Source organism: Aspergillus melleus, assembly GCF_016097325.1.
Source record: "Aspergillus melleus strain CBS 546.65 chromosome Unknown contig8, whole genome shotgun sequence".
Classification (NCBI taxonomy): Eukaryota; Fungi; Ascomycota; class Eurotiomycetes; order Eurotiales; family Aspergillaceae; genus Aspergillus; species Aspergillus melleus.
Window position 1 is genome coordinate 281,843 of NW_025763377.1, and position 12,623 is coordinate 294,465.

The 12,623-nt window shown below is 49.5% G+C and overlaps 3 protein-coding genes across 3 annotated transcripts; all 3 read left to right on the forward strand.

The window, feature by feature from the left end:
- Positions 1-889: 889 nt before the first annotated feature.
- UBP15 (ubiquitin-specific protease UBP15) lies at positions 890-5,082 on the forward strand (the record flags this gene model as incomplete). The annotated part of the gene is made up of 11 exons (XM_046093940.1): positions 890-898; positions 1,046-1,166; positions 1,355-1,499; positions 1,574-1,731; positions 1,790-1,979; positions 2,037-2,145; positions 2,207-3,155; positions 3,212-4,347; positions 4,413-4,727; positions 4,783-4,912; positions 4,973-5,082. 11 exons carry the CDS (start codon positions 890-892, stop codon positions 5,080-5,082), a joined length of 3,372 nt encoding a protein of 1,123 aa, XP_045949919.1.
- A 694-nt stretch (positions 5,083-5,776) lies between these two features.
- On the forward strand, positions 5,777-6,452 carry LDX57_012205 (uncharacterized protein; the record flags this gene model as incomplete). Its single annotated transcript, XM_046093941.1, has 2 exons — positions 5,777-6,024; positions 6,071-6,452. 2 exons carry the CDS (start codon positions 5,777-5,779, stop codon positions 6,450-6,452), a joined length of 630 nt encoding a protein of 209 aa, XP_045949920.1.
- A 1,939-nt stretch (positions 6,453-8,391) lies between these two features.
- Positions 8,392-9,238, forward strand: LDX57_012206 (emp24/gp25L/p24 family protein; the record flags this gene model as incomplete). The annotated part of the gene is made up of 3 exons (XM_046093942.1): positions 8,392-8,544; positions 8,621-8,809; positions 8,879-9,238. The coding sequence occupies 3 exons, from the start codon at positions 8,392-8,394 to the stop codon at positions 9,236-9,238; spliced, it is 702 nt and encodes a 233-aa protein (XP_045949921.1).
- Between the last annotated feature and the right edge of the window lie 3,385 nt (positions 9,239-12,623).

Genomic DNA, 12,623 nt, shown 5'->3' on the forward strand with positions numbered 1-12,623 from the left:
GTGAGGCAAGGCATGTGATATTCTATGGCGGTGCTTCTTATGCTTTGTTATGGATTGAACTTATGAAGGCTAGGTATGGCATTCAGTATGAACTACTTGGATCTGTTTTGATAGGTTATATTGACAATATTAGGCAATTCTTTGTCTTTCACTCAGTCCCGGCTTTTGTTCTATATCTGTGTACCAACAAAGCCTGGAGTGAAATTAATCACCACCATTAAATCACCGAAAGGAAGTTGCAAAAAATATTGATCTAATACATCCTCCCTGCTATCTAGACAGGTGCACTCCGTAGGCTCTGAACTCCCAATTATTAGCTGCCTCGGAGTAGTTCCACCGCTAACAGGAGCGATGCCGTCACAGCTCAGTCCCTATGACGGAACCCTCGATAAAGGATTCTTGTGAACACCCTCGTTTGCCGGAGCTCTGGGTGAAAGGAAAAAAAGGTGTAGCAAGGAGAATAAAGACCGAAATGTATCAATTGGATTCCCTTCATGTGTGTTTGTCCTGATCCGATCCTCCCTGGTTTCCGTGGTTCATAACAAGGCAGCGAGAGAAGGTCGTCACTTGTTCTTAATAATAATCGTCCCGCCAGGCTCGCCCCGTCGTTATTATTGGGCTCTGCGCAACTCCGCCACTACCTTCACCTTCGGCTTAGCTTCAGACTCTTTTTGACCTCGCTCATCGTTGGCCTTGGAATCGGTGTTATTCCCACCTCCCTCCCTGTCGTGGTCAACACTTTCACTCGTTCTTTCTCTTGCGATCGCCCGCTTGCCGACCGCGTAACGTGTGAAGGGGAAGTTCTTTCATGAAAATTTTGTTCTCGACCCGCAACAGAGAAAGTAGAGTCTTGGGATCTGAGTGCGTGAGCGCTCAACTCTTATCCTAGATGGACAACGTCAGTCCTTCCCTCCCTTCTCCCTCGCTCTCTTCAGGTTTTCAAAGATTCCACTCCGCCGTGTGGCCCTCCGCACAGCTCGAGTTGCCTCGGCATGAATGGCGAACGCAACGAACATTGCTGACATTGCGCTCTTTGCTTGTCCAGGTCGCGGAGAATGAGATGCTCGTCGATGAATACGAGCAGTATCACAATGACCGAACGGACGATGTGGTCGTCTCTCGTTCCGGGTCGGACGAACCCGATCAAGAACCTCGTGCCGATGACTGTAAGAACTGACTTCCCCCCTCCCCGCCCGTGCTGCAGTGATTCTACCCGACCCGCACGAGGGCCCTGGATCGACCTTGCTCCGGAGTCCCCGCGGCGGGGTCGGATCCCATTTCGCCAGCTTGTACTGCTCGATGCCTTCTAGCCTGGCTGTCGGAACAATTTCTAACTCATGTTTCATTGGCACAGATGCGGCGATGATGGCACGAGTCCTCCCTAAAGATCCCGATCTCGAGACCGAAGACGAGGCGCATCATACTTGGCACATTCAGGATTGGCGGAAATTGAAGAAGAAGGAACATGGTCCGGTTTTCGAATGTGCAGGATTCCCTTGGTTGGTTCACGACTATCTCTCTCGCCATAAACACGGCTTCCGCGACGTGATTCTGACTACTGGCGGTCCTCTAGGCGAATTCTGTTCTTCCCGTATGGAAACCACGTCGAGCACGCATCGTTCTACCTGGAGCACGCCTGGGAAAAGGATCCTCCCGAGAACTGGTATGCCTGCGTCCAATTTTCCTTGGTCTTGTGGAACGTGAATGATCCATCAATCAAGGTTTCTCATGGTATGCCCGGTCTCTCCTCAACTCGAAACGAGCCCGCCCGTGCTGATTCAGGATCCAGTCGCCACCCATCGATTCAACTCCGACGAGGGCGATTGGGGTTTCACCAGGTTTTGCGAGTTGCGGAGACTGTTCACTGCTCCCTTCGAAGGTCATGGGGCGCCTTTGGTCCAGAATGAAGAAGCCATGGTCACCGCCTATGTTCGCGTCGTCAAGGATCCCACGGGCGTACTGTGGCACAGCTTTCAGAAGTAAGTTTGCGTGGTCGTCGTTGGACCGAGAGATGTCCGGTGCTGATATGATTCCAGCTACGATTCGAAGAAGGAGACCGGTATGGTCGGACTTAAGAACCAGGGTGCCACTTGCTACCTCAACTCCCTTCTCCAGTCCCTGTACTTTACCAATTCCTTCCGGAAGGTATGATTTGGTCTTTTCCCCGCCGCGCGCAGAATTGTCCAGTATACTAACCAACCCGAAGGCGGTTTACCAGATTCCGACGGAGGCCGAAGCTTCAAGAGACAACAGCGCTTGGACTCTTCAGCGACTTTTCTACAACCTCCAGACAAGCGAAAGCTCCGTATCCACCACCGAACTGACCGCATCCTTCGGTTGGGAGTCGAGGCAGATCTTTGAGCAGCAGGATGTCCAGGAACTCTCACGAAAGCTCATGGAACGACTGGAAGAGAAAATGAAAGGCACACCAGCAGAGAAAGCCCTCCCTGAACTTTTCGTCGGAAAAACAAAAACCTATATCTCCTGTATAAACGTCGACTACGAATCATCGCGCGTGGAAGATTTCTGGGACATCCAGCTGAATGTGCGAGGAAACAAGACCCTTGACGACAGTTTCAAGGATTACATCCAGGTGGAAACTCTCGAGGGTGAGAACAAATACGACGCCGGCCAGCCGTACGGCCTGCAAGATGCGAAAAAAGGTGTCATCTTCGAGAGCTTCCCTCCCGTCCTGCACCTCCACCTCAAGCGATTTGAGTACGACATTAACCGTGATGCCATGATGAAGATTAACGACCGACACGCCTTCCCGATGGAATTTGATGCCACTCCTTACCTCTCCAACGACGCCGATAAGTCGGAACCCTGGATTTACCAACTGCACGGTGTTTTGGTGCACAGTGGCGATCTGAACGCCGGCCACTACTATGCATTCTTGAAGCCCACCAAGGACGGACACTGGTACCGCTTTGACGATGACAGGGTTACTCGGGCTACGGACAAGGAGGTTCTTGAGGAGAACTACGGTGGTGAATATGAACTGACTAACGGCGCTCCTGGTGTTCGGCAACCATACACCCGCGGCTTGTCTACCAAGCGCTCGATGAATGCGTACATGTTGGTGTATGTCCGGAAAACGCGATTGGATGATGTGCTTCTGCCGATCACCACAGAGGAAATTCCGTCTCATATTGGTAAGTTGTTCTAGATTCTTCAAGTGAACCTGGCCACTGGCTGACGAAACATCCAGAATCACGATTGATCGAGGAGCGCGCAGACATGGCACGCAAGAGGAAGGAAAGAGAAGAAGCTCACTTGTATATCAACGTCGGAGTCTTGGCAGAGGAATGCTTCCAGGCTCACCACGGCTTCGATCTGACCAGTAATGATTTACCTACTGACGACCCAGCGCTGCCAGCGAATTACCGTATCCTCCGAGCTAAGAAGGTCGGCGAGTTTGCTACGGAGCTTGCAGCTGAGAGAGGTCTTGATGCTAGTCGAATTCGATTCTGGGTTATGGTCAATCGCCAAAACAAGACTACTCGTCCGGATCAAGTCATCAAGGACCCTGAAATGTCAGTCGAAGAGGCCTATAGTCGGTTCGGTACGAAAGGCAACGCCTTCAAACTCTGGATGGAGGTCGGCCAGCCTTCTTCGGATGGCACCATGACGTGGCCAGACAGCAACAACACGGTGCTCATCTTCTTGAAGCACTTCGATGTTCCGTCGCAGACACTGACTGGTCTCTGCTCCGTCTATGTGCGCAGGTCGCAGAAGGTGGCGGAATTGGCGCCTATCATCCTGGAAAAGATGAATTGGCCCGCCGGCACAGAATTCATGCTGTTTGAAGAGATTAAACACAATATGATCGATGTCATGAAGCCCAAGCAGACATTCCAGCAGTCCGAGATCCAAGATGGTGATATTATAACCTTCCAACGAACCCTGAAAGAGTCCGAGCTACCCTCGTCTGCCTTATACACCGACGCCAGGCAATACTATGACTATCTTCTCAACCGGATCAGCATCACTTTCGCGCCCATCAAGGCAGGAGATGGCGATGAGTTCGTACTGACCCTTAGCCGCAAAATGACTTATGATCAGTTTTCCAAGAAGGTCGGCGAGCATTTGGGCGTGGAATCTACGCACCTGCGTTTTGCGCCCGTCCTCGCCAGCTCTGGCAAACCCAAGTCATTTATCAAGCGGAATTCGAACCAAGCCAATCAAACCTTGTACCAGATCCTCAGTGGGCAGATCACCGGCTACGGATACACAATGCATCGCCAAGATGCCCTGTATTATGAAGTTTTGGAGACTAGCTTGAGTGACTTCGAGTCTAAGGCCAGTCTGAAAGTGACGTGGCTTCCGGAGGGTATCACAAAAGAGGTGCGTTTGATGGCAGATTCTAATGGTTTCTTTCAATGCCTAATGAGTGCTGACTTCTGGAACAGCAAGTATATGAGGTTCTGGTACCTCGAGACGGGACCATGTCAGATCTCCTGGCCGGACTGCAGAAGAAGGCCGGGTTCAACGACGAAACTATGCATGATGCCCGTGTCTACGAGACGCACGGCGGTAAGATTTACCGAGAGTTCCAAGGCGACTCGAAGATTGCCGGTATCAACGAATACGTTGCTCTCTACGCCGAACGGACCCCAGAAGACGAACTCAACCTAGAGGAGGGTGACCGGACAATCAATGCGTTCAACTTCGACCGCGAGCCGAGCCGGCCTCACGGCGTTCCTTTCAAATTTGTGGTCAAACCAGTAAGCATACCCCGGCTCCTTTGTGAAAGAGGTGGTTTTATCTAACATCTCGTAGGGTGAAATTTTCAAGGAAACAAAGGAACGACTTTCCAAGCGAACTGGCATCAAGGGCAAGCAGTTTGAGAAGATCAAGATTGCCGTCGTTCCTCGATCGTTGTACACCAACCCACGATATCTTGAAGATGGTAAGTGGCCATGCGAGGCTATCCACGCAGTTGAGCTGGACTAATCTGGCACTTTCGCAGATGACATACTCTCTGACATCGTCGGTGATTCCGACGACCTTCTTGGTCTCGACCATGTAAATAAGAATCGGAGCTTTTGGAACCGAAGCGAATCATTTTTCATCCGATAGAGGCAGGGTATTATGATTTCTTTGCTTTGCTTTTCTTTCTCTATCTTTGCGGTACCTGGGTTTCCTTTTATTTCTTGTCACCAGGGAACTCCTCTTGACATTGTGCAGGTGATGGATTAAGGATATAGTGCGATGACTGCACGGGCAATTTCTTGCTTATGAAGAACGATATAAACCCGGACCATTTGTTGTTCAATCTGTGTACTCTTGTTTGTGTATGAGATGTCTTTGCTTGTTATGAAGGTAAAGATGGCATCGCTGTCCAATAGTGGAATTTTGAATGGCAAAGAGATGCGCTAGGGAGCATAATATGGACATCTCGAAGCTGAGTGAAACGCAAAAGGACGTGATGATTACCATTCTGCAAAATATCAGTGATTTCGACTAGAATATAAGGAAGGACCTTTAAATCCGAGGCCCACTTTTAACACTACGCCGTAGGAACGGCTACCTTTGTGGTCCCCGGTGCGGAGTCTACCTATTCTATTCTATTCAGAAGCTCTGAAGTACGTCTTGATAACCCCTGTATGATATGGCAAAAGATGGCATCTCTCTTGTCTTGTTCCACGTAACGCCGCAAGCTCTGAAGTCACGTGAATGGTTGGTTAAACTGAATATAGAACCAACGTCAGCCGTGCTCTTTCCACTTGCGGCACTTCAGAACTTGTACTATTGAGCAAATTTGACTAATACGATGAGTCTATTGAAGTCATCTCTGTCACTATTACGATCGCAAATTTCAACGTTCTTGAGAAAGCCCCATCAACTACTGTCGCCAGAGCGCGTTAATTCTTACCCAGTCGCAGAAGAGCCGGGCTATTACCAAACTGGTGGTTTCCACCCAATTCGTTTGGGTGATACTTTCCATCATGGCCAATACACCATCCTGAGGAAACTGGGATATGGGCAATACTCCACAGTCTGGCTAGCTAGGGACTATAAGTGTGTTGTCTGTCGCCGTCGCATACTATGCTAACGGACCGGGTAGACACGAGAGATATGTAGCACTTAAGGTGCTGAGGTCTGATTGTTATGATGGCCGCCATGACATCTTCGAGAGAGAAAGTCTCTCGAAAATTTCGGAAGTGTCAAAGCAAAGTCCTCATCAAGGCCGCAACTACGTGTCTCATCTTCTTGAGCAATTCACGCACACAGGACCCAATGGAGACCATGTTTGCTTAGCATTCGACGTACTAGGGCATCACCTAGACTTTCAATCCGCCAAATATGAAGATGGGAAATTACCTGTAAAGGCTGTAAAAGTCATCGTACGGCAGCTTCTTTTTGGGCTTGACTTCCTCCACCGCGAGTGTGGAATCGTTCACACCGGTATAGCAAATCCTTGTATCGGCCGTTTGTTGCACTGCTGACACCGCCCATTTTGTTCTCAGATTTGAAACCAACGAATATACTTCTAGAACTGGGAAATCCCCATAGCACTATCTCCCACTATCTGTCGAAAGTTCCCGCGCGGACCGACCCCCAACGAGATGATGCCGCCCCTCTTCGGGAGGTTATTCCTACGTCGCTTGTCCCGGACACAAAAAATCTCCATGTCAGGTTAATTGATTTCGGTGTTGGTAGGTAGGGCAATTCCAATCTTTTTCATACATAACTTACCGTGATAACAGCATCTTGGAGAAAACACCATTTGTCAGAATCAATTCAGTCGCCAGCTCTGAGAGCCCCTGAAGTGACAATAGGTGCTCCCTGGGATATTGGTGTGGATATCTGGAGTCTCGGGTGCCTTGTAAGAACATTCTACTCTTGAAGGATCTTCGTAAACGGTACGATTTATTTTAACTTATACACTAAACAGGTTATGGAGCTTGTTCAAGGAATAGTCCTTTTCTCCGGGGAAGCATCATCGAATGGGACCTGGACGGCTGAAGATGACCATCTAGCGAGGATTATTGAGGTCCTCGGCCAATTACCGCCTAATTTTATAGAAAAAGGGAATCGTGGAGCACAGTTCTTTGACAAGCAAGGTAAGCATACTGGTATTCGTTACTTACTATCTTGTCATTGTCTTAACAATGTTTACCCCAGGGAATCTTCTCCGAATTCCTAACTTGAAACCTACTTGTCTTGAACGCCTGGTTGACGGCCAAACAAAGCCTTTTCTAAGACCAATCGATATGCCGAAGTCTGAAGTCCCAATTTTTGTTGATTTCATTAAGGGCATGCTCGAAATCGATCCGGAGTCCCGAAAGTCTGCTGCAGAGCTTTTACAACACGAATGGATACGTCCATAGACCTCGGAAATATACATTAACACCATCATATTGTTCTCAGACAGCCTCTCTCCAGGATAACGTGGGTGTGGTCCCGAGATATCTGCCGTGAATGAAAACGGTTGGCTTTTAAGATCGGGCGATTCGGATGAAGTCGCTGTGAGTTTCGTTGGAATATTCGATCCTCAGTTTTAACTGCTTCTCTGCACACCTCTACCTAGTTTCTTAATTAGAACACTCCATTTCCTTCAGTTCCTAGATATTGATCGGTAACTAATCTCCTCACCTCGGACCTCGATAGCCTGTGCACTTGAAGACCTCCTGAAGAGCTCCTGCCCTTCTTCACTGAAAGCGCCGTGCTGTTTTCTCTCATCTATATTTCCTCCCAAGCTAACGAAAGAGGACCGAACTTTCTCTATCTTTCAGAGCTCAACTAGCATCGACCGAGATAAGGGCCATGGACAGTATACTCACTATTAGTTTACATCACCGAGCAGTATTTTCAGATATCTATTAACTAGGTGTAGAGGGACTGCGAAGACCAACAGTAACAACAACTGGGCATCGATGTCTTCATAACTAGGCAACCGAGCACTATCCTACAACGCCAGAACCGTGCAATAGAACCCTACATAAGGCATACGAAGCGAGATATACAGCATCTCACAGATTAAAGAAGCCAGCAGAATCACTGATTGGCAGGAAAAAGCCTAAACAGCTTCATATCCATAGTAGTACACAGTCACTCACTCCCTTTGGGGAAGGAGTCAAAGTATCAGTACAATGTCACACAATGTACAGCCTAGATCCTGCTCCTAGGCGACAGAAGAGTCTAGTGTTTTGCATTATTACCTAAGGGCACTAATACGGTGCATCATTAGCCAGCCTAAACGTTGGCCTTAAAATGGCTTAAAGTGGCAGTTTATTTGCCCGGCCCGCTCGTGGATGCAAACGTGGCAAACAGCCCCGGAACACACAGCTGTCCAGAACTTCAACTTTCAAGGCGCGTTTCAACCCAGCCGCCACCCCTGGAGAGTTCCCCGATAGACCTGCTGTCTCTCCATTATCTATCATCATGCGTTTCGCCGCTCTGGTCATCGGAATTCTGGCCGCGTTGGTGTCGACTGTGACTGCCACCGCGCTTACCTACCGTCTCGAGGCAAACGAGAAGGCCTGTTTCTACAACTACGTCGACGAGCGGAACACCAAGGTGGCTTTCTATTTCGCTGTGAGTGCCGATACAATGATGGAGGCATTTTGTGCCACGGAAATTGTTCCAATGGGAACTAACTTTTCTCTCGAAGGTCCAATCTGGCGGTTCTTTCGATGTCGATTACTCCGTTGTCGGTCCCGGCGATAAGGTGGTCTTGGATGGAACGAAGGAACGACAGGGCGATTTCGTCTTTACGGCTCAGAGCGTAGGGGAATATCGCTTCTGCTTCAACAATGAGATGTCGACGTTTGCGGAGAAGATGGTAGACTTCGAGATCGCGGTATGTTTGGAACCTCAAAACCGGTTATCGCCAGGACTTGTGATTAATTTTGCTTTTTTTCATGGCTAGATCGAGAACGAAGAACGCGCCCAGCTCCCCTCCCGACAGGGCGCCACCCCCGAACAGGCGTCTGCCCTCGAGGAGTCCATCTTCAAACTGTCCGCCCAGCTGTCGACCATTTCCCGCAACCAGAAATACTTCCGTACCCGTGAGAACCGCAACTTCAGCACTGTTCGTAGTACCGAACGCCGGATCTTCAACTTTAGCGTAATTGAGGGCTTGATGATGGTGTCGATGGCTGGCTTGCAGGTCTTCGTTGTGCGCTTCTTCTTCCAGGGCGCAAGGAAAGGTACGTATTTGCGTAGAACCATTTACTGGCATTCGCCTCCCCGTTTCCCCCAACAAACGTTTACGACAGATTCTGATTGATCTGCAGGTTACGTGTGATGAGTGAGCATGAATTTTGATTTGTCTATCTTCCCCATTTGAATTGTGGCGTCTATTGTATCTACATCCCATTTTAAGTTTAGAATGTTTCATCTTGTTTGAAGCAGGTGAATTGAGGCGACTTGGACCGGGTCCTTGAATACATTATCCTTATCTTATGATTCTCTGAATAACTGGTCCCCAGGGCAACACAACGTGATATCTGCCCTGTTGTTCGCGGACTTTTACGTCATCATGACAAGACACCGGATCAATCAACCTGATGGACGAGCAAACTAGTGCTCCAGCGGAACCTCCTAAAGACCAACATGGCAGGATCAGGGGTCTTCTAGACTCACTCACGACCGTTGAACAGACCTTGCCGCCCAGTGAACAGGTAAGGGATATACCCTCATGATGAAAGGGTTTGCAAAATTCGCTGTATCAACGTCACAGCGGACGAGGGGAGCTGGTAGTTCTAGACGCCGCAAAGTCCTGTATAGCCTGCGGGTGGCGATCAATGCCGTTGCAGCATCTGGCGGTCGATGATGAAAATGTGGTCGAATGTGGCTAAAAGAGACCGGAGAGAATCCTGCATTGTTTGACGTTCGATGATGTACCCATTTTGCAGGGGACTAGTTACACGTATATACCGGTTTTTCCGAGATCTCAGAGTTCTAGCCCACGAGACAGGCATGAGAGTGTGACGTGAAGATGCATGCAATGGATGGTTCTCTAGAGTACTGAGTATGGTTTTGGCAGATGTCTTTGAAGATCTCTCACGACTTCTGCTATGACTTCACCCGCCTTCGGTGGGAGTGTTAGATCTTGGGGTCTACTTTATGTAGGGCGCGGTGATATCAGTCGAGAGGTGAGGCGCCGTTCTACCGTCACATCTGCTGTCCGCGCTTCTCTCCAACTCACTGTCGCAAGCATTGCGGCTCACTACCTTATGTGGAGAATAGCTATCATCCTCAGTGTACATGCCTTATTGATGGTGCATACGGAGTAAAGCATCTCCGAGCTCTACAATAAGATTGGCACAAAAAATGGGTACAGAACAGCAGCTGACCAACGGGCAGGTAGGTATGATATAACCGAGCTCTCAAACGGTTCCTTTCTCCACCGCTGACTTGATGCAGCATTTGTCTTTGCCTTCGGAAGATCCACCGAAACCTCTGTCTGCAGTCTGCACCCTGCTACCGTGCTACGGCGCTGATGGTTTTGATCAGACCACGAGAATCTAGAACCACCAGGATTTGGGCCCGAGATGGTCCTTTCCGTTTGTCCTTTACAGCGTGGCTTGGGATAAAGTGACACGGGGCTGATCCTATCCTCTCTCGTTCAGTTGTCTCGTGTACAGTACAGGTCCCTTGTCGGCAGCGTGCGAGTCGGAGAGACCTACTTCTAGCGGCAAAGGATGATGCACGCTAAATATTAGTTATGGGAGATTTTTTTTTTCTTTTTGTCTCTGGCAAATTTTTGGCCCGTGTTCCTCTTTGGAACAGGCACGAAGAATGTTCTTCTCTTTTTTACGTTTACCTTCATTTGTCTTATTCTCGTCTTTCTTACTCCGTGTCGCACCCCCTGCCTCTTTCTTTTCGCGCAAGACTGACCACTCTCGAGGCTGTCATTTTTTTTATTATCCCCGCTCTCACAGTACCGTGGGCTGATCCACCTTTGCGTGGCGAACATTGAGCGCTGATCAGGAATCTGACTCTACGGTTCATTGGCTCTGGACGTGGATGTGGAGGATGCGAGCAACGGCGACCAAACATTGAGGACTGCGTAGCGGCGACGTGATTTCCCAGGGTCGTTTGTTAGCGGTTGAAGAGTCGAAAAGGGTGATTAGACGAAGCCCTAGGCTGGGTGAGGAGGATATGGTCAGTAGTTAGGGTAGGCAAGGGAGACGAGACGAGGGAGGAGAACGTTCGGAACAGTGTTCCGTCCCTCCTTGGATGTGGAGCGTCCGGATGGACGATGGGTCTGGGTGCATACAGTGTACTCCGTCAGCAGTACTTGGAGTTGGGACCGAAGAATCTGAGGATGAGGGATTGGGATGGACAGCGGATTTGTTATTCCGTTGATATGAACGGAAAGGAGCAATCGTATAGACAGTAGAGTAGACTAGACTATACTCAGTACACCGTCGAGACCTTGAAAACGTGGGAGGCGCAAACAGACGCCTTCTGACGTCAGTCGCCAGCCTCAGGCAGGAAGAGAGTCTCTCCCTCTCTCTTCCTCTCTCCTCTCTCTCTCTCCCTCTCGTGTCCACGGTTGAGCTTCTCCTTCCTTCTGCCCTTCATGTTGCCTCGACCACTCATCGACATGCATCGTTCTCCATCGTCATCATCATCTTGACCATCTGTCTGGCCTTCGACTGGACTGACGTTAAGGGTCCGGTTTTCTTTTCTTTTTCTTTTCTCTCTGTCTGTTTTTCAATTTTTGGTCTTTGTAATCCCCGATACTAGTAGAAATGAATTTGGGACTTAGTTTTATTTTATTTTATTTGAGCTAATTTGATTTGATGGAATTCTCGATTATCCTTTGCCTCTTCGAGATGACGGAGTCTGCAGTCCAACGAGATTCCCTCTCATTCCTCATTGAATTTGATTCCATGCCGGGCTAACGACTTTAGCCTCGCGTTAGACCCGGTTATGACATATCACCCTTCTCAGGGCTCCGCTTTGGCTCCTACGGTTCGTCCTTTGCGTCGGTGGCTGCGTAAAGTAAATGCAGCTCTAAATTCCTCCACGGACTACCACATCACGGGGAGCATCATTCCCAGGGAGGCCTATCCTGGTAACCCCTTAACGCTTCTAGCAATTCGACCGGTCTGGCATCTGCTTTCTCTCCTTTCGAACTTCGTCTACGTCGATCTGCACGGATGGGTTGGCGTTCGACAGCCCATCGATCGGCGAAACGCCGTGACCTCACTTCTGTGTTGGTGGTTGGACCCATGGACCATCTGGGGAATACCAGCGACCCAGGAGCTTGTGGGGCCCTTCATTTCAGATCGTTTGCTGATGTAGCCTGGGTGGCTCCAGTCGACAAACAGACAAGGGGAGCCTAGGAGCCTAGGAGGGCCCTTGGGGCGAGAGTTAGGGCCTTATGAATGACCTCTCCCCTCTCGAACAGTGCAATGATGTCATCTCCCCTTGGGTCCGCATGAGGCATGACGCTACCGATGGGGCATGGGCATGCCCTTGTGTCATAGTGGTCGACGACCTTTCCTTACTGACTCGCTTCGTTCCTCTGTGAGGTAATTGGCTGGCCCTTGTGATCTCATATGAGGCCCGGCCAGCTGTTCTCCACGGATCTCCTCTTCACAGCTGGGGCTCCATCCACTGCCAGCACACAGTCTATATGAACCCCTGGTCTCGTCGTT